Source organism: Pipistrellus kuhlii, unplaced genomic scaffold, assembly GCF_014108245.1.
Source record: "Pipistrellus kuhlii isolate mPipKuh1 unplaced genomic scaffold, mPipKuh1.p scaffold_m20_p_1, whole genome shotgun sequence".
NCBI lineage: Eukaryota > Metazoa > Chordata > Mammalia > Chiroptera > Vespertilionidae > Pipistrellus > Pipistrellus kuhlii.
In genome coordinates, this window is record NW_023425404.1 from 128,493,912 (window position 1) to 128,516,788 (window position 22,877).

General features: G+C 38.2%; 1 protein-coding gene across 1 annotated transcript in view; it reads right to left on the bottom strand.

Annotated features, from left to right (window-relative positions):
- Positions 1 to 22,877, bottom strand: part of LOC118702706 (glutamyl aminopeptidase) — a 78,688-nt gene that overhangs the window by 14,556 nt on the left and 41,255 nt on the right. Inside the window, exons 9-14 of the mRNA XM_036408940.2 lie at positions 20,410 to 20,475; positions 19,524 to 19,675; positions 15,767 to 15,846; positions 7,029 to 7,165; positions 6,866 to 6,921; positions 288 to 438 (exon numbers count right to left, since the gene is read on the bottom strand). Coding sequence (XP_036264833.1) covers positions 288 to 438; positions 6,866 to 6,921; positions 7,029 to 7,165; positions 15,767 to 15,846; positions 19,524 to 19,675; positions 20,410 to 20,475 — 642 coding nt within the window. The remainder of the gene's footprint in view (positions 1 to 287; positions 439 to 6,865; positions 6,922 to 7,028; positions 7,166 to 15,766; positions 15,847 to 19,523; positions 19,676 to 20,409; positions 20,476 to 22,877) is intronic.

Sequence of the window (22,877 nt, forward strand, 5' to 3'; positions counted from 1 at the left end):
AATGAATACAGTAAAAATAGGATCTAGTTAGTACCTATGGTTTAAAATGTTGCCTATTTTAAATGAAGTATTAATTATTGAATTCCTTATAACACTAAAATATACCTTTAAGGGGTATATTGAACCAGAAATATTGATACATTTTAAGTTGAAAAAGTAAACAGCATATTTTTGCTTTGACTAGTCAAGTCATTGTACTTTCCTTTTATTTCACTTGGCAAGAAAGATATGCTCTTGTCACCTAATGACTAAACATTTACTTTCATAAGGAATGCCATTAACATCACCTCAATGTCAGGGTATAGCTCTTTATCATCTTCAAACATGCTAATGATATAGGATACAGCTGAAATAACTCTCTGCCATGGTAAAAATTCATTTTCCGTTTTGAGATACTTGGTCAAGTTCAGAGCCACCCCATAATCTAGAAGTTGAGCTCTAAGGAATGAAAAACAAAAAGGTTAATTAAAAGATAAATTAGTTTCCGTTTAACTGAAAGAACTAATATGGGAACTATAGAATTCAATATGAACGAGAATCTTCTTATTACATGTTTAATAAAATGCATGTATGGTTAAAGCCTAATCAAAGATATTTGCTCACAGTGATATATTTTCAAACACCCACTAGTAAAGGAGAAGATAGAACATTCATATTATATATTTTAAAAAAAATCCCTGTGGCAAAATTTCAGATAAAACAAAAGCCACTTAGCTATGTGGTTAATATTGGTAAATAAAAACTTTTAAATTTTAGTTTCAGAAGCTAAATATAATAGCCAAATATTAATACACTATTATAAATGTATCTTATTGAAATGATTTGAATTTGAAATGATGAGGAAACCTGAATAATAGTACTAACAAATCATGAATGCTTAAAACATTTCAAGTACATTTATACTTCCATAAGGCATCTCTTTTTTTATATACATTTATCAATAATGAGGCTAAATAAAAAGTGTAGCATGGTGTCTTGGTAAACATGGCTCTTGTTGAGGCAGTAGAACCATTGAGAGAGGTGCCTCAGTGGATGGAACTGACTCACATTCATGAGCCTTCAGGTGGTGTGGAGAGTTTTGGAAAGTTCCCATGTATCTGGTCTCTTGACATTAAGTTGCCAATTAAATTCAGATTTCTGGCTTAAAATAGTCTGTTTACTATCAACTAGACCCCTAGGTTTTAAGCGCAATCCCCAGTGTGGAGCATTCAGGAGGTAGCAGATCACTGTTTCTATCTCATTGATGTTTCTCTCTCTCTATTCCTCTCCCTTCCTCTCTGAAATCAATAAAAATATATTTTAAAAATAATTAAAATAAAATGGCAAAGCTGGTCATCTTGACATGGTTGATGTTCACCTGGAGGTTTTGATTTGTTAACCTGGCCTTCCTTCACTTTCCCTATCATTGGAGCCACTGGTCCTTAAATTCCAGTCATGGCTGCTTTCTTTCTCATCAGTGGTTTAGGTGCTATGTTAGGCTGTCTTCTGTGCCATTCTCTCCTCACCCAGAAGCTCCTACTCCCACTTATGGGTTTATTAGCCCACCACCTGCTTTCCTTTATGTTAGTCTTGACCCATCCCCTGGCTTTAGCACACAGTGGGTTGCAGAGCACAGCATAAGCTATTGAAAAGAAAAACAAAAAACAAAAAACAACAACCTACTGCAACAGCTGTACAACAAAGGATATTTTTCTGTCTCAGTTTTGGCAAGGCCCCAAACCTAGGCCCTTTGGCCTATACTCCAAAGTAAGATGCAGGTCCACCAAACTGGAGCTATAATGGCCAGGAATGGGTTTTGGGACCCTTTGCTAATAACACACCACCATCCTAATGAAGAGGTTGGAGTGGCTAAGTGGTAGAGAGTGACATTGTAGAAGAGGGCTTTTGGGAGTGCTGTCAGTGTACTGAGGCTGTCCCTTCACATCAAGCCTAGGAAATGGGGCCTTTAATGGGAACACCTGAATAATTTTATAGGTGTATCCTAAAGCTTGGAGGCATAGTGGTCTGCTGTCTTACACCCCGAGAAATCTATAGGATGAGAGGCCGTGTCTGGCTAGTACACTGATCTCAGAGTGAAGAGATGGGACTGCACGGGTGGCCTGTACTTTCAGACTTTGTCAGGGCAAAGGATGGATGAATACTTGCTATGGACCAGAGTGGGTCAGCGATGTTCACCTGCCCCTCAAGGTAACTGCAGGAGAAGCGCCCGTGGCCATGGAACGGGTGAATCCGCAAGGAGAAGAGTCAGTGTTAAATGCCACAAGGTTCAGAGGAGCAAAAGCAGGCTGCATGTTAGGGGTGTTCCTCCCTTCACCTGCTCTCCTTGTCTCGATGCTGGAGGAACCAGAGGTAGCATAATGAGAAGTAGGAACTTCACACAGGAAAATGGAGTGGAGATCAAGCACACTGTTCCTGGGGAGCTGGAAATAACTTTAGATGAAGTTGAAAATGTTGATGCTTTCATTGGGCTGGGGGTATGATGAACTGAGCCTGTTTGGGAGACTCAAAATGACTGGATGAATTTTTACTCCCTATCTCAACTAATGTGTCCAGCTAGATATTCCATGTAGGGCAGTCAGAGTACTAGCTCCTCAAATCTGGAGACAAGGGAATCAAGAATACATGTATTTGCTAGAAGCATCCTTTCAGTCCTGCTTATGAAACATGATAGTTAGATTTCTTTTTGAACATCTGAATAGATCTGCATAAATTCTAGTCCCATCACAGGCACTTATCTGTCTAAATACACATTTCTCCTTCATTTTCCTGCCTCACATTTCAGACTGGTCTGGAGCCATCACTAATAAAACTGGTGCAGTCTGTCCCTCTCTGAGTCCTGTTTTGCAGAAGGAAATTGGACAATAGTTCAATAGCTGAGGTTATAACTCAGGTGTTTTCTGGACTGGTTATTGTGTGATTCTTGATAGTTTTTGTTTTTCAAGTGTGTTTCACTCTCTTTCTTTCTGAAGCTCTTCAAAATGTTATGGGGCATGGCAAAGGAGCTGAGCAAACGTGAGAAAGTCTCTCACTTGTGTGAGTTACCGGCTTTGCACACGGTTGAAAAAACTGCTCAAGAGGCTTTCGCTCCTTAAAGCTAAAAGAACTGTGTGTGTTGTGTTGTGATGGGAATTAAGCCATAAAGGCAGTACAATCTCTGTGTATTGTTTAACAGCAAAGATGCTAAGCTTTGTAATAGATCATTATGTATTACTGGATAGTTTTCCTGAGGGGAAAAATCTAAATAGTTTTATTATGTTTTAAAATATTGATCATCTTCTTTCATCACTTAATTTCCCAGGTCTACTCAGTGCTTGGTACAGAGTAGGTGCTCAATAGATATTTATTAAATGAGTGACTGACAAATTGTATTATAATGAATATACAATATAGTTCCCCCTTTTCCATAGAGGATATATTCTATATGTGTGTATGTTGTATTTTCCTATATGCACATGCCTGTGATAAAGTTTAATTTATAAATTAGGCACAGTAAGAGATTAACAGCAACTACTAATAAAATAGAAAAATTATAACAATATACTGTAATAAAAGTTATGTGTCAGACTCCAGTTGATCACAAGTAACTAAAACTGTGAAAAGCAAAAATCTCATCTTGAATAAGGGCCAACTACTGTAATTAATTTGTTATACATTCAGGAGATTAAACTTGGAGATTCACTGTAGGGGATTATAATGTCTATTACCTACAAAAGGAATCTACACTACAAATTCAAAAGAGCTTTTCTAAATAAATGCTTCTTGGTTGCTACTGATCAATGGTGGATGTATTTTTACAATGTATTGAGCACTCGTGACACGCCTTAAAGGTCTGCAATGTTTTCATTGCTTGATGTGCATTTTCTTATTTATTCCTAAGAGTTTTATAAAGTCATCTTCATTTTGATAATAAGGGAATTGAGCCAGAGAGAGGTTAAGAAACTTACTCAAGATTATATAGAAGCAGGATTTTAATCTGGCTCAAGAACTTGTTTAACCCTATAATGTTCCTCCTTAAAAATGTCAAGAAAAAGGACAGGTGGCCAATAGACATATGAAAAGATGCTCAATGTCACTAATCATCAGAGAGATGCAAATTAAAACTACAATGAGATATCACTTCATACCAACCGTAATGGCTACCATCAATAAATCAGCAAACCACTGCTGGTGAGGATGTGCATTGTTGATAGGAAAGCAGACTAGTGTAGCCACTGTGGAAAATAGTAAGAGTTCCTTCAAAAAAATAAAAAATGGAAATGCCTTTTGGCCCAGAGATTCCACTTCTGGGAATATGTCAAAAAAAATCTCAAAACAGCAATTCAAAAGAATATATGCACCCCTAAGTTTATAGCAGCATTATTTACAACAAGAACCCCAATGCACAAAAATTCATGCAAGAATGGGCCTTCATTCCCCTGGCTGCTGGCACCACCTTCACTCCACTGGAGCGACCTTTTCACTTGAGCCTGGAGCCACCTTTTCACCTTCCCACTCTGACCAAAGCCCAGAGCAGCCCCCGCTACTTGGTGCCTGCATATGCAAATTAACCCACCATCTCTGTTGGGTTAATTTACATACTCACTTTTGATTGGCTGGTGGGCATCACAAAGGTATGGTTAATTTGAATCTTATTCTTTTATTAGTGTAGTAGATGAGTATAGTAAATGAGTAAAAAGCTGTGGTATATTTACACAATGGAATACTATGCAGCTATAAAAATGATCTCTTTGAGACAGCATAGATGGACTTGGAGAACATTATGCTAGGTGAATTAAGCCTATCAGAGAAAGGCAAATACCACATGATCTCACTTATATGTAGAATCTAATGAACAAAATAAAAATGGAGGCATGGGAACATAGAACATACTGACAGCTGTCAGAGGAAAGTGGGGAGAGAACTGGAAAAAAGAAGGTGTAGGGATTAGGCAAAGAACATATACACTGAGTGGCCAGATTATTATGATATCTGAATGCATAATAATCTGGCCACACAGTGTATATCCTATATAATAAAAGGCTAATATGCAAATTGTCCCCTTAACCAGGAGTTCGACCAGCAGGCAGTATATATATATAAATCTATATACTGAGTTGCCAGATTATTATGTGTTCAGAGATCATAATAATCTGGCCACTCAGTGTATACATAACCCACAGACACAGACAACAATGTGGTGAAGGCTGGATAGAAGGGGGACAAGGGCTGGTGAAGGCAGGCAAAAGGGAGATGGAAATAGGGACACCTATAATAGTGCCAACAATAAAAACATCCTAAAAATAAAAATGTCAAGAACATTTTCTGATTTCCAGTAGTCTACCAAGAAAGTCTGTAAGCATACGCGCCTATGCCTTTAGTGTTATTATGGTATCCTTCCAGCCAGGTAGTCAGCTCATATTTAATGAACATTCACTATGGTGTGTCACAGTCAGGAGCTAGGGATAAAGTAAATGGGACCATAATCTGGATGCTTACTCTCATGATAGTTCCAGTTTGGTGAGTGAGACGGTCAGTTACTAAGCAATGGCAATATACGTTGTGGGGAAATACAACATATATCGGGCCATTGAAGGCTTCCTTCTCGCTACATTGCTCATATCTAGCATGAAGCCACTACATAGCCAGCAGAACAAGTTACCGTATTTTCCGGCGTATAAGACGACCCTTGAAACGAAAAAAAGTCAACCGAAAATTGGGGGCAAAAGACCAAAACTGCACAAAAATTACCTGCAGATCTTGACGGCAAAGTAAGTCTTTTCTTTGAAGTGGGGGTAGTCTTATACAGCGAATATAGGGCTAAACCTATGTTTTAACTAAAAATTAAGGGGTTGTCCTATACGCCGGAAAATACGGGGCTGTGTCCCTGGCTCCTACACGTGTCACAAATTCAACAAATACCTGTTGAATTAATGGAATGAGGCTACCTGGAAAAAAACAAAACAAAACAAAACAAAAAAAAAAACACACTCAGAGTCACTATGGTTACTCCTCCTCCATTACTGCAATCTGTGTTATTTTTTAAATGTAGATTACCTTCAGGCCATAAAAAAAAAAAAAAATCATAATTTCTAGTGATATCTTAATTCTGATCAATGCTAGAGCACAGTGCCTCTTTCTTCTTATCTCAATGACCTGAACAAGATTTGATGACTGTAGCAATAAAAATTTTACAACGGGATTCAGCTCACAGAAATGAATTTATGAAACACACTGTTTGCCTTTTTACTAAATTAAATTATGAAGGTGTACTTTTAAGCATTTGCAAATGTCACTCCTAATTAGCTCAAGAACTGATATAGACAAACTCTGCTCGAAGTCAACAGCATAAGTGAGCTGAAGCCCATTGTAAAATTTTTATTGCAACCGTCATCATTAGTGTTAAGGGCTAATAACAGTATTTTGGCTATGAGGATCATATGAACTTTACAAAAAAAAAAAGTTAAAGAAAACAGTAATGTTATAAATAGTGGCTTTGGATATTTTAAACTAAAATTCATTCTTTAATTTTGTTGTTACTCATTAAAAAACTTTGTGACACTCAGCATGGCTCAACGGTTGAGTGTCGACATATGAACCAGGAGGTCATGGTTCAGTTCCTGGTCAGAGCACATGCCCAGTGTGGGGCAAGCAGGAGGCAGCTGATCAATGACTTTCATCATTGATGCTTCTATCTCTCTCTCTTCCTTTTTGAAATCAATAAAGACATACACACACACACACACATATATATATATATATATATATATATATATATATATATATATGGAGAGAGAGATCTTTATTTATTTAAATTTAAATATATAAAAAAAATTTGTGACAAAATCTACAGTATTTTAAATGATCTACCTCATTCAAAAAAACCCACCTTGCCAAGGCAAAAGCATCATCAATAAAACTTGCACGGTCAGCAGAAGAAAAACCCTGGGAAGAGGGAGAAAAAGAGGTAAGAAATGTGATTCTTAAAGCAAAGTGTTAAGATGCTGTTCTTAGAACAAAAGTAAAACAATCCCAGTCATTGCTATTCTTACCATGTGGTTGGAGGAAAGATTGGTAATGATCTGGTCCCAAGTTGATGCTTCATAATTTACACGATAAAACCCAATATGATCTGGGTTTATTTTGAGAAAAACATTTCCACCAGAATTAGGAGGCTTCAAACTGATTCCTGTGGTAATCAATAAACAGTAATGATAAACACATTTACATATAATGTAAACACAGAGAAATTAAGCCCAGGAGGTAAAGAGAACAGAAATAGTTAAAAAAGTTGAGTTTGAATTGGATCCAAAACCTAATTCTAATTTAGTTGCCCAACTTTAGAATGTCACTGCAGTGCATAAGCTGAAAAAAAGAGGAATGTTAGTAAGTGTCCTGTAATTTGTGACTTATACTTTTTATTGGCAGAAACTTGCCAAATAATTTTATGCTTATCAATCCTTCAATAAAAGAAAATGCCTAAAAACAAATAAATCATAATGGATTAATTAATTACACAAAGAATATTCACTAGAACACCCGGGGAGGGGACAAAAATGTAAACATTTATTTTATTTATTTATTTTTTAATATATTTTATTGATTTTGTACAGAGAGGAAGGGAGAGAGATAGAGTTAGAAACATCGATGAGAGAAAGTCATCGATCAGCTGCCTCTTGCACACCCCCTACTGGGGATATGCCCGCAACCAAGGTACATGCCCTTGACCGGAATCGAACCTGGGACCTTTCAGTCCCCAAGCCGATGCTCTATCCATTGAGCCAAACCGGTTTCGGCTAAAAAATGTAAACATTTAAAATAATATTTTGTTTCGTAAAAATCAACATTCAAATGGATGAAAATGGCTACTGCTAAGCAGAATAATGATTTGAATCAGTAACTCCTTTAAAAGCTCAAGGCTTTCGATATAACTGAAATCCAAACATGACATTCTTGATTTCTTAATCCATTTCATACTTGCTCTTCCAATTTCATTTATCTTTGTAAAGTCTTCTACTTCCTTATTCCAACTGGTTACCTAAATGCCATTTCATCAATGGATTTTCTGAATTAACTTTCTAAGGTAGCATTCGCTATGTACATAAGGCTCTAGTAAATAAATGTTAGAAGCTCAACATTGAATGAACAGAGACTCATGTTTTAAATACACTCTTAAAATAGCAGCTATGCCCCGACATGACCAGATTTGTGAGGCTCTACTAAATATATGTGTATATTTGCACGGGCAATGCACAATCTAAATAAGGGTGTGGGAACACTTAGTGTGTTTGAGGAACTGTGCACAGTTGGATGTAGTGATGTAGGGTGCAGGACTGGAAAATAGGAGATGAGGCTGGAAATAGCACTGAGGCTTCCGCGGGAAGCCGTGTTAAAGGATCCATTGGCTGAGAATGGTGAGATGGGAAAGATTTTTTTTTAGCAGGGAAACAAAAAGCTCAAGTCTGTTTTCTAGAAAGGTAACTTTGATAGTGGCATGACATACAACTTGGAAGGAAACTCAAGAGTCCGCTGTAATGATCTAGGGTAAGAGAGGATGAAGGCTTACACTCAAGTGGAGATGATGAAATACGAAAAAGATGACATATTCAAGAGACACACCACAGGCAAAGTCAACACAATTCTTCCTGTGACTTGATGTGGCTAGTTAGTGGAAGGGGAACACGGCTTGCATGATTGAATGAATAATGATGTCACCATTAGGGAATAATGGGAAAGGAATCAGGTTGGGAGGAAAGATAACTTAAATTCTGGAAGTGTTTGAAAGGTTTGGAAGATATCCAGGACACTGAAGATTTTCATAATATATATTTGTAGCCTCTTCAACATGACAGTACGTTTCTTTAGGAACTTTCAGAGTGGGTGCTTGACAAATTATAAACTTTTACCTCGCTCTTCCACTATTTGTCTTTCTTTGTCATTCTCCCATGGACAAGTTGTTAAAAGGAAGTTAATCTTTTGGCAACTGTACACTTTGAATGTTTGTATCAGGAGGAGAGCCTCTTGCTAAGCACAGAGCCATATGTTGCGGGAGAAAGAGCATGGACTTACGAATTTGACAGATCAAGGATAAAGTCCTTACTCTGTGACTTACTGGCTGTTTGATCTTGGCCAAATCACTTGACCTCTCTGTGTCCCCCAGTTCACGACGAGGGAAATAGGGATAAAATTCCCTCACAGGGCTGTGGTGAAGATTAAATAAGATAACATAGTAAAGTGCTGGCCATATAGTTATATGTCCAGCAGATGGTAGCTATCCCATTATTATGAAAGGGGATATGCTTCCAGTTATATAAATAGCAAAGCAAATATAAATAACATTGAGACATTCCATGGCAATCCATCTAAATGCTGCAGTATTTTAGCGTGCTTTATATATACCTAGTTAAGCCTGTCTAAAGTTACTGTGATTTTTCTCGCTTTAGAGATAAGGAAGCTGAGATCCAAGAAATTAGTAGTTAAGAGACTTCTGCAAGAAGCAAGTAGTTCATACTTCTTGCAGAAGTTGTCAACAGCAAAATGCTGTTGGGTTGTTAAGTTACATAATGAAGTAATTAGAAGTAAAATACTGATTTTTATTCCAGATGGCAAATACATTACATTATGCTTTTATCTGTGTGTGTGTGTGTGTGTGTGTGTGTGTGCATCTTCCAGATACATGCACATAAACACACAACACACATTATAATAGAACCTTACTGTTTTTATGGTTACTAACCTTTTTCATTAGAAATTATATTGTAAACATCTGTAATTGTTTATATATATATATATATATATATATATATATGAAAATGTAAATTTAATGGTCACATACTCTACTGCTCAGTTTATAAATCACTTTGTTTTGTTTCTTGCTAATTTTATGCACAAAAGGGTTGAATGAATTATTTCTAGGTAAGAGTTCTTTCTATAAAACTGTTATTCTTTTCTTCTATTATTTTTCTAGATGGTATAGAAGATGAATAATATATCTTTTCAAAATTTCATGCAGAGATTATTTAATTTCAACCCAAATAGATTTTGATAACAAAGCACACATAAAAAATTTTTCATGACTATTTTATATGAATAATTATAATAAACTTTAGACAACTTAACAGCTTGTGATAGCCTAAGATCCCAGGAAAAGAAACATTTTGTGTGTGTGTGATAAAAATGATGTGTTGCAATACTTATGTGAATTATTTTTTAGTGTAAAATGACGGTGTATCCTATTAAATTTTCTGTATCACTTAATAGTAAAAAAGCAGAAAGATACAAGGGTAGTGCTTTTTAACTAATGACACACAAATTGTACTAGAAAGCTAAAAAGTTCGAGTACAATGCACTATCAGGATTTGGGGTCAAAAAGAAAATATCAATCTCTGAAACTAAGACTAACATAAAATATTGTACAATGGATTACTTATCCCTTTGTGGTAATGCTTTCAACAAGTTACTTATCAAAAAAAGTATTGATTGTGCCCCTTCTGAATTTCAGCACATGGCCTAGAGCAGCGTTTTTCAACCGCTGTTCCGCGGCACACTAGTGTGCCGTGAGATGTTGCCTGGTGTGCCGTAGGTGCAGACAAGACAAGAATTTTATAATTTTTCACTATTTTGTTTACTTAATATTTCATAATAAAGTAATTATAAAATACTTTCTTTGTGTTTATTTGATTCCTATTCAAGAGAATTACTTTATATATAGTCAATATAGGCACAGAGTTAAATTTTTTAACATTTTCTAATGGTGGTGTGCCTCGTGATTTTTTTCATGAAACAAGTGTGCCTTTGCCCAAAAAAGGTTGAAAAACACTGGCCTAGAGAATGTCCCAGAAAAGAAAAGTGTAGTATTAATATCTATTATATAATAAACAGGAATCTGGAAAAAATACACTGGGATGATAAAGGAGCTTGTAATTTACTTAAAAAAGAAAAGACAGCATATAAAACTTGAACAACAGTTATGCCATTTAAAATATAAAGTAATAAGACTAAGAATAAAGGTTAATAAAACTGACAGCATAAAATACACTATAGATGGCAAGAAGAGATTATTTTTCAGGGCAAGTTAGAGTAAGCAGAGAAGCTTCTGTGATAGAGGCTCTCTTCTTTTGTTACATATTGCATGTTTATTTTTAATGTTGAAAATACTATGTAAAACGCAAATGTAAATAAAAGACTTTGGGGAAAGTCCCACTCTAGCCTGGGAAATTTCTGACTGATGACTCATCATAGAAACCTAGAGGAGGGAGATAGGGCTGGTAACCTGAGCTGATTGCCCATTCAGTACACTCAGGACTTGCTCTCCTCTGTGCTCTGAGCTAAGAGCCCAACAGGTCCCTAAACAGGAAACAGGAACTTAGTGCATAGCCTAAGAATGGAGCAGGCACTTTGAAGTAGGAAGAGATGTCTAGTTTGCTTCTGGCTAAGTGACCAGTTATGATTCTGAAGTTCAGATAAAAATAGGTTTTGTCATCAAAGCTCTGCTGACATTAGAGCTTATTAATTCATTGATTGATTCACTGATTCACTCAATAAACCATACTAGGTACCTGCAGGAGATATAAAACACACACATGGTCAGAAGACAACTTAGAAAAAAATAAGCTTTGGTACTCAAACACAACACACACACACACACAAGCTCCATTTCCTATAAGAATATTCTGTGGTAAGGGAAGATGTAGATAAGTCAATAGCTATAGCAAAACAAAACAAAACAAAAAATACAAATAAAAAAATAACAACACAAAAAAGTGCTAACTGTAATGACAGAAGGATAGAATTGCTATGAGAGCCCTCTTTGCTCTCTCACTTTTATACTAGCATTCTCTGTCCAGAGCACAATTCCTGTCCATCCTAGGTCAAACCTATCACCTAGTTAAACTCTACAGTTAGCTCCCCTAACTCTAAGCCTAGATGTCTTTCTTTTTAAATACATTTTTATTGATTTCAGAAAGAGGAAAGGAGGGGGAGAGAGAGAGATAGAAACATCATTAGAGAGAATCATTGATTGGCTTCCTCCTGCCACCCCACACTGGGATCGAGCCCACAGTCCAGGCATGTGCCTTGACAGGGAATCGAACCATGACCTCCTGGGTCATAGGTCGACACTCAATCACTGAGCCACGCTGGCAGGGCTAGATGTCTTTTTCTTTAGTAACCTTTCCAGAACCCCCAAATCTGGGCCAGTGATTCTCCAGGGGGTGCCCCTGGCTATTACCGCAGGAGGCACTTGTGACACAAAATTTGATTTGCCTGCTGACCCGTCCACTACCTCCCTAGACAGGAAGTACCACAGGATGAGGACTGTGCTTTCTCCCCCTTCAGTACTATCTCCATGTCTACCCCTGTGACGGGGACTAAGTTGTCCTCAGTAAATACTTGCTTGAAATAACTAACTAATTAAAGATAAAATTCATTATTCAAGTATTCTGTCTAATATGCATATAATACATACAGAAAAGTGTTTATTGTTGTCAACTCTTGAAATTTTATGAACCATTTGAGTAAGCTGTAGTTATCTGAAAAATTTACCTGTGTGAAAACTTTAATCTATAAACATGATGGGTAAATTGTGTTACTGTAGGTGAATTATTCATGCTATTAAATTTGTCAACAGGTAATCAAGCAACTTCCAAGACATTTCTGCAACACTCAATTAACCAATGGTGATTGGTGAGGAAAATATGTAGCAATAGCTAAACCAGATCCCTTGAAAACTTCCCAATGGAACCCTAGCCTCACTCTGCCTTTAGTCAGTGCTATTACACATTTTTAAAGGTTTTTTTCTCTCTCTTTATTTCTGATTCTTCATTTTCCTTTGGCAAATGTGCTTATGAGTAAGAAAATGGTCAGAAGACAACTTAGGAAAAAATAAGCCTTGATACTCAAACACAATATAATCATAAAATACCAACACAAAGCGGCATTGATCTAGAAATTCTGGAGGAATTCAAGAGGACTGCTGACCACAATAACTGAAGTAATTGTTAGCATAAATGACCAAGAAAAAATTTTATTGTAAAAGCAACCAACAGGGATCTTAGTTCAACAATTGCAAAGCTGATAGAGATTATACTAAAAGTAAAAAAAATCACAAAAGAACTTACAATGAAAGAAAAAAAAAAAACCTCCAAAGTTGAAAATAACCTATCAGATCCACTCAAAAACTTGTACACAAGTGTTTATAGCAGCATTGTTCACAATGGCTCAAGGTAGCAACAATCCAAATGCCCATCAATTGATGGATAGATATGTAAAAGGTATAGTGATATGCCATGAATGTAATTTGCAATAAAAAGGAATGACACTAACACATGCTAAGAGATGGATGAATCTCAAAAACATTATGCTAAGTGAGAGACTGGATCACAAAATATTACATATGTCATTCCTTTTATATGAAATCTCCAAAATATGCAAAAATATATGAAGACAGAAAATAGGTTAGTGGTTGCTTGGAGTTAGTGATATGGCAGGATAGAGAGGTTAATAACTAAAGAGTATGGAATTTCTTTTTAAGATGATTGAAGTGCTCTAAAATTGACTGGTTATGGTTACATGTATCTAAGAATATAATGAAAACCATTGGAACGCACCCTTTAAATGGGTAAATTGTGGCATCTAACTGGTTTGGCTCAGTCCCACCTCTGCACGGGAGCTGCAGAGGAAACACCTTTTCTGACCACTCATTGGCTAAGTTCCCGTACACCACTCGCAGTGTTCTTGGTAACCTGGGCAATAAGAATCCAAGAAGGTGATCTAGGGTTTTTCTACCTCATTCCTGGAGGAAAATATGAAGGTCCACTGCTGGAGGGGCTAAGAAATGTCATATCCTGCCCTAGCTGGATTGCCTCAGTGGATAGAGCCTCAGCCTGCCAACTGCAGGGACCAGGTTCGATTATGGCCAAGGGCATGTACCTAGGTTGCAGGCTCCTCCCTGGCCGAGCCCACGTCAGGGCTCATGCAGAAGGAAACTAATCAAAGTGTCCCTCTCACATTGATGTTTCTCTCTGTCTTTCCCTCTCTCTTCTATGTTCTCTAAAAATTAATGGGAAAAATAATCTCAGGTGAGGATAAAAAAAAAAAAGAAACAAATGTCATATCCTATGAAAGAGACATCTTGAAAATGCCTAAAGAAAGTTGTCATTTTTTTGTGGTGAAGGGACTAGAGTCTGTGTTGATGAAAACACCTTGGCGGTTGCGGCAGCCAGCAGTGGCTGCAGCAGCAGGGTAATGGGGCGGTGCCTTCACTTCAGCAGCCTGGTCACCTCCTGCAGGAAGAGGCCAGACTGCAACTTAGGCCTGCTCCCCACCTAAGCCATCAGTAGGACATCCAAAAGGGGTCCCAGATTGGAGAGGGTGCAGGTCAGGCTGAGGGACACACCTGTGCATAGATTTTGTGCACCAGGCCTCTAGTATACCAATAAAGCTGTTTTATAAATAATCTACTGGAAATATGGTAAAATATTACTTACCAGGGGAAATAATACCTAATTAGTTTTTTAAAAATATTTTGCAAAAGCAAATAGGCATATGGAAATAAAGAATAGGTGGTCTACTTTTATGCTTAAGAAGCCACATGCTATTCTGATACCAAGTCCCAGTGAGATGATGTGAAGAACAGTCTATATATCCTGTTCTAAGTCTCCTGCAGGTTTGTGCTAGATAAGAAATAGTTTCAAAACACAAAATAAGTACAGTGGGAAAAAGTATAAAAAGCAGGATTCTTATGGGATGGGTGCTAAAACGTGCCTTATTATTATTTTTTCAGTGATTTGAAGGGACATGTGATAGTTTCATTGTTTTTATATAACTAAAATCTTTCAAGAAAGAAGAAGACAAATCAGTGGAAACAGAATACAAAAATAAATTTTAAATCAAGTGAGCAGAATAGTCACAATTGAATTTTAACACAGGCAAATGCCAAGTAATTCATTTAGGGAGATGGATGAATGGATGGATGGATAAAGAGTGACTTAAACTACTGATGACAATTCTCAGCTCATAAAAGATAATTTTAAGTAATTAAAGATTCTAATATGTTGATTTGGGAAAATTATAGGTCTAATTTAATGACAGCATTTTAAAAACTAGGCTTGTCGCATAACATTTTAAGAAATTCAATGGCTTACTAATCTGATATAAAGGAAAAAAAAGGAAAGGAGGAAAGAAGGAAGGAAAGGTGGGTGGGAGCAATGAAGGAAAGAAAGGAAAAAATTTTCTCCTTTGGATATGGGTATTTATTATTGTGTCAGTCATGATAAATCATCTATAATAATAAAAGTGTAATATGATAATTAGACTGACAGATGAATGACCTTCTGGGCATCATTCTGGACAAAGCCGTGGCAGTAGCGGTCAAGGCAGAGTGGTTAGGGCTGATGAGGCAGGCAGGCAGAGTGGTTAGGGGTGATGAGGCAGGCAAGTGAGTGGTTAGGGGCAATGAGGCAGGCATGCAGAGTGATTAAGGGTGATCAGGCAGGCAGGCAAGTGGTTAGGAGCCGGTAGTTCCCGGTTGTGAGAGGGTGCAGGCTGGGCTGAGGAACCCCTCCCCCCATGCACAAATTTCGTACAACGGACCTCCAATTAAAAACAATATTTCAAGGTAAAAAGTTCTCATTGTTGTATATAAGAATTTGAACTCATCAATAAATTATTTAAGAGTTATCTTAGCTGAAATTTGTTTCGTAAATTCCATCTTTACTGTTATTTTTTTACATTTATATTACTTTAATGTGTTACATTAATCCAAAGAAGAAATAAATCAATTGATATTTACCTCCTGTTTCTGACCTATTGTAGAAGGCAATATGTGACTCTTTATCTTCATTCCATCTAACTGGAATATTCCATGTGTAACTAAAGTGATTTAAAAAGAAAAAAAATAACTTTTATTACTAAAAAAATAAAAACATACCCAAAGTAAACGTAATTTTAAAAGCATCTTCTCAGATCACAATAGCATGAAATTAAAAATCAACTACAATTAAAAAAAAACAAAACTCTCCTGGTTTATAGGTCAACATTCAACCACGGAGCCGTGGTCAACCACTGAGCCACATTAGATTGAGATATTTAAATAAACTTATTTAAATATCTCAATCTAATTTGCTAGAATATAAAACAGTAACTATAAAATAAACAGTTTACAGTTAACAGCATAATCACAGACTTTATTATATTGATTTTTTTGGTCACTGAATTATCACCTGGTAACAAGTCACCTCTTTGTTTCAATGTATTCATATATTAAGATGAGGAAAGGGTGGGGGGGAGGAGGAGAAGTTTTTGCCATCATAATTTTTGGCTTTCAAAAATAAACAAAAGATAAAGAAGTATATACAGATACACCCTGACTGATCTCATTTGGTCTAGAAAGTCAGATTTCCCTTTGTCTTGGTGAGAACTATTATATTATTTTTCAAAACTTGGATTACAGTCAGATCTCCAGTTTCTCTGAGTCCCCTTTACTCTGGGAGAAGGGACTGTCTGAGAGTTCCAGGAGCTGAGGCCGGGCACGGGCCTCCACAGGTGAGCACCACCCGCTAACTTAATAACGATCCTCAGTTTTCTTCCAGGCCTTGGACAGAAAGTCTTTTTTGGCTGTTTGAACGTTTGTAAACACCTAACTGTGCTGGTAGTGTGACTTCGTTCCCAAAGCTCTGAACTGGAAGCCAGAACACAGGTTCTGCTAGAATGGAGTACATGGCACAGAGTGGGCCTACAGGGGCCTGCATTTCTCTAGAAACATGGCTACAAACAATATCCTAAGAGGAGACTGTCCTTTGCAAATTCATCCAACTCAATCCCCAAGGTACATGCCCTTGACTGGAATCGAACCTGGGACCCTTCAGTCCGCAGGCCGACGCTCTATCCACTGAGCCAAACTGGTTTCGGTGCACTTTTTTTGATTCCTGTCAAGGGCATGTACCTTGGTTGTGGGCACATCCCCAGAGTAGGAGGTGTGCAGGAGGCAGCTACTCTCTCATCAATGTTTCTAACTCTCTATCTCTCTCCCTTTCTCTCTGTAAAAAAAATCAATAAAATATATATTTTTTTAAATTAGGCTGAGCTAAAATTCCTAAGTAAAGAGCAAACAGTGTTCAGGGGATTGAGTTGGATGAATTTGCAAAGGACAGTCTCCTCTTAGGATATTGTTTCTAGCCATGTTTCTATACATATAGCCATCTATATCTATCTATCTATCTATCTATCTATCTATCTATCTATCTATTATCTACCTACTTTTCTCTTTGTATTGATCTAACTGATTGGCCTTCACAAAGTCTCCAAGTTTTTCCATCTTCCCATTCACTCTTGTTCCTGGAGATCACAGGCCTTACCCCCGTCACCTGCTCTGACTCTTGACACTGAGCCCCCTGGATAGCTGTAGGCCTGCATTTCCTTTCATGGCATTCCTAGATTGGATGCACCATGTCCTGGCTCCCATTTCTTCCTCTTTAATATTTGGATTCATTTTTTTTCTCTCTCTCTTTCCTCCAAGTCTCCTGGAGTGCAGACTTAGTAACTTTCAAAGAAGTGATATGTGGGAAACACTTTCTGGAAATGTCTTCACTGTGCATTTTTGCATTTGGTTTACTTTCATTGGGTGGAGAATGAGAGGTTGAAAACACGTCTTGCTTCACCGTTTTAGGTGATTGCTCCATGTTCTTCTTGCATTCAGGGTTGCTGTGAAAAAGACTAATGCCACACTAACTAGCGTATACTTGTTTTCAAAATTTTGGGGAGTTGTAGCTAGGCATGTGTGTACTCAATACAAAAAGGCCTGCACTCAAAGGGGCCTTTTCATCAAGATCCTGATGTCCTTTATTATTATTTTTTTAATATATAATTTGCTCCTCAAGTTTCTCAGTTTTCTTTTTTGTGAGACTTCTATTAGTTGGGTGCTAGATTTTTCACAGCTTCTCTTTCCTATTTGCAAGTTCTATGTGTGCCTGTCTTATATTTTTTTGAGAATTCCCCAAATTTATATCTAGTTAGTCTATAAATTTCTACAACCAAAAATTTAATCTTCCAGAGACCTTTTGTGTTCTCAGTTTGTCCTTTCACAGACATTCTGCTCTTGGTTAATGGGTAGAATAGTTTCTTTGCTCTCTCTATTCTATAAGTTTATTTTCTGTTTCCTCAACTATGTTTCTTAGAGATAAAGGTGTTTTATTTGTTCATGTGGGATTTTTATCTTTTTATGCTTTTAGATTTTTTTTGGTGGTTTTTGAGGTTTAATTGTCTGCTCATATTTAAGAAAAGACTAAATTGATTGTTCTTGGTGTTTTGTATGTGATCCCTCTACTGTTGAGAAGAGAGTATTAGTTTTGAAAGTCTTCTCTACTGAATAAGAAGCTTGGCTGGGAGCTCTGTGGATGAATGAGGGGTGCAGGTGGCTGCACCCATCCATCCTGCAAATGCTATAATGGGGGACACTGGACGCTAGATGTCTCAGCCTAAGGGAAATCCTTAGCTTTTCTCCACTGATTAAGTCCATTTCTTTAGGGGGAAAAAGGCCTCTGGCTTTTTGCCTTGGGTCATTGCCAGACGTCAGAGAGCTCTGTACAGAGGAAAGGATGGCCACAGACAAAGAGAAAGGGGAAGGGAAGGTCTGAGGGCCCAATGTCCTGAGTTCATTTCAAATCAATTGCCCTATTTTCAATCTCACTTGTCACTCCTGCTTCCCCTCTCTTGCCCCCATTTTTTATGCTTTCATTGTACCTCAAATCTCTTTTTATTGGCTGCATCTTCCTCAGTTTGTATTTTGTCAATATTTCTCCTGCTTTTTGTCTTCTAGAATTCTATGGTACATATAACCCTTTCCCTCCATTTTCTTTACTTTTATGAGTTCATTTCTTTCAGCAATAAATCCTGGGAAGAATAGGACGTGGGTGCATTTTGAACCCAGAGACCACTGAGCTATTTTTAAATGCTTTTGCTTCCCTAAATACACCATCCTATATAATAAAAGCCTAATATGCTAAGTGTCCAGTCGTCGGCCATTCAACCAATCAAAGTGTAATATGCTAATGATATGCTAAGGTTGTTCAACCACTCACTATGACATGCACTGACCACCAGGGAACAGCCAATTAACCTATCAGCTAGTTGTTATGATGTGCCCTGACCACCAGAGGGCAGACAGTAGACCAGTAAGTAAGCTTGCTGCTGGGGTTTGGCCAATCAGGTCTGAGCAGGACAAACTGAACACACCCTGGAGTCCTCCAGCAGCCCCTTCCCAGCTGGCCAAACTCCCACATTCCTCCCTGGTACCTATCTCACACTGTGGGGTACCTCTGCCTGGCCTGCACCCTCACACAATCCAGGACCCCTCAGGGGATGTTGGAGAACCTGTTTCAGCCCACTCCCAGGCCAAGGCACCCCACTGGTGCACAAATTCATGCACTGGGCCTATAGTGCTTTTTATATTATCACCCATCAATCTTGTACCAACCAGCAAGATCTAAGCAAATGAGCAATATTTCCATCAAATTTCTGCTTTTCTCTTGAAATGCATTATAGGTCCTTACCCAAACTCTGAAGGTGGCAGAGAAGGATTAGCTTTTGGGTCCAATAGAAAGCGTTTCTGTTTGATGTTGTTCATATCATTCACATTAAGGACAGGATAACCCATCTGTTTGGTCCAGGTGTCCATCACTTCTTTCACTGGCAGATTACTTGCCTAAGGTTTAAAAAAAAACCAGAGAATAATTAACAAATCCTAATACATAAAAAGCCAGAGGCCATCACGACCTAAACGACCAGACAGATAACTGAGCAGCAGGTTCCCTTCCAGCCCTGGCCTGGGTGTGTGGCAGAAGGTGGCTCTGGGCCCCAGCTGGGGCATGGTGGGACTCTGGGTCTTCTGAGATCAGGGGCAGGGCAGGCCTTCAAACCGGACCCTGACAGGAGGGAGGAGGGAGGAGGGAGGAGAGAGCCTCATTCCTCACAGAACCAGCCATTGGACAGCTTGCTGTCAGCGGCCTGCCCAGCCAGGAATCCCATTCCTTTTCACCCCAGACCCTGAGAGGAGGGAGGAGGAGCCTCCTGGCTGTCTCACAAATGATTGGTAACCTTCCACAAATTATTGTTTGCACCAGTGTTGTTTTTACATCACGTTTTGTTGTTTTTATACCATGTCTTTGTTGTTATATCATGTTGTGATTGTTTATTTATTAATAAATTTATATATTATTTTCATATACATTTTACTAATTTTCTTTCATCCCTGACACTTCTATTATAGAGAAAGGGCAAATAGCAATATTAAAATATTTCCTCTAATTAATTCCCTCTTAATGTGCATGAATTTTGTGCACTGGACAACTAGTGAGAAATAAAAGGATAATCAGATAAATCAATGATTAATAGACTATTAATAAAACAAAGAAGTATTTGGGATATACTCTTCCTTACCTCTTCAAGTGCTGCCCAAAAATCTGAAGTTTTTGCATTCCTAAATTTGTATCTTTCCAAATAAATCTGTAAGTGAAAGAAAACAAATACTTTAGGAGTCAATGTTTGATTTTCTTATATTTCCACAAAATGAGCTGAACCCTTAGCCACATTTCACTAGGATGTATAATATAATGTATCTGGAATAAGAATCAAGTGATATACTGTACAAAAAGCATCTTAACCTAAAAAACACTATACAAACAATAACTTATTTGTAAAGCATAAGAAATTTTTTTTTTTTTTTAAATCCTTACCCAAGGATATTTTTTCATTGATTTTTAGGAAGAGTGGAAGAAAGAGGGAAAGTCAGAGAGAAACATCGATGTGAGAGAAACACATTGACTGCTTGCCTCCTGCACGAGCTCTGACCAGGCTTCGGGCCTGAGGAGGACCCTGCTACCAAGGTATGTGCCCTTGACTGGAACCAAACCAAAGACCCTTTGACCCCGATGCTCAATCCACTGAGCCAAACCAGCAAGGGTGAGAAATATTTTTTCTTATTAATGAGTTTGTTCTTTTTTTTTTTAATCGATTGCAATTGTGAACAAGTTTCATTTTTTCAAGACAAACAATATCTATATATATAAAGAGCCAGTGACTGTAACTGCCATAACGATTGTAGCAACAGTTGCTATGACACCCACTATGGCCAGCGAACTGGTCTGATCTGGGGGTGGGGCTGGCAGCCTGCCCCAGATTGGACTCTCCCACCACAATCAAGAGTGAGCCACTAGCCAAATGCCCTCTCCCTTCCCCCCGGCCAGCCCCACCCCCTATCAACCCTCCCCACCATGATAGGCCCGTAGCCCATCTCTCGGCCAGCCTGTCCCTGATCACACCTCCCCCAGCCCAATAGAGGGCAGGGCTGAGTGACCAACCTCCTGCAGCCCCTCCCCCTAAGCCTCTCCCACCCCATAAGAGGCAGGGTCAGCCCACCAACCTCCTGCAGGCCCTTCCCCTGCCCAGCCCTACCCCAGATCAGCACCCCCATTCCATCAGGGGCAGGGCTGGCTGGCCCATTGCCCATGGCCCCTTCCCCTAACCAGCCCAGCCCTGATTGGGCCCCGTTTGGGGTGGGCCAGCCAGCCAACTTCCCACCATCTCCTCCTCCTGACAGGCCCAGCCTCAATCTGCCCCCATTGTGGAAAAGCTGGCCGGACCCCACCCATGCATGAATTCGTGCACTGAGCCTCTAGTGAAATATATAAGGGGAGTGAAGTGTTCAGCAAACAGTCAGTAGTTCATAACATTTCTGATCCATTCTGAACAGAGAGCCATAATTCTGTGTTCTTTATTTAGTGGTGTTAACTTATCCACTGCCTGCTGCATCCTGTATCTTCATATGTAGTGGTGTTTTCTCATCTCAGACACTACATGACCCCATTGTACACATAGGTGATTAAGGTGATAATCAATCATAAAACAAATGAAATTGGCTGTAAGCCAGGGCTCTGCAAACAAAATTGTTTCTAAATTTTTAAATGGCTGAAAAAAACTTCTGCTGTAAAAAGCTATATAGTGAGGGTTTTAAGCATTGTGGGCCATAAAATCTCTGTTGCAACTACTCAACTCCACTTCTGTAGCAGAAAAGCAGCTATAAATAACATCTAAGTGAATGAGCTGCCTTCCAATGAACCCTTATTTATGCACACTGATATATGAGTGGCACATAACTTTCGTGTCATGAATTAATCTTCTCTAGATTTTTTCAGCCATTTAAAAATTTAGAAATAATTTTGTTTGCAGGCCTTACAAAAATAAGTGGTAGGCCAGATTATAAATTTAAATAAATATACAGCCTTTTGAATGATGGTGATGATGATGCAGTGGTGGTGGTCGCGGTGGTGGTAGATAAATTGGGGAAATCATTCACTTTAAAGAATAAGTCTTCATATATTTTTAAAATACAAAATTTTAATTAGAAGACTTCCCCTTTTGGCAACTCTATTTACAAAATCTCTCTATCTGAGTTTTCAGATATGTGACTTATCCCTAGAGAAATTCCCAGTCTTCCTCTAATCTCATAAGTGAGCACCACTGGTGGTTCTCCAGCAAACCTTGCAAAGTTCCCATTGATTTAAACTACTGCCCTACTCAGTTTGACTTGGTGGATAGAGCATTGGCCTGTGGACTGAAGGGTCCCAGATTCGATTCTGGTCGAGGGCACATGCCTCGGTTGTGGGCTCAAATCCCTAGTGTGGGGTGTATAGGAGACAACCGATCAATGATTCTCTCTCATCATTGATGATTCTATCTCTCCCTCTTCCTTCCTCTCTGAAATCAATAAAAATATATTTAAAAATAAAACTTAAAAAAAGAAACATTTTTGAGATCTCCTAACATATGGCACTGGTGTCTACGCAAAGATACGATGACAGAGTTCCTCACTAAAAGTGCTTTATAGTGAGAGGAGATATGAAATCTGA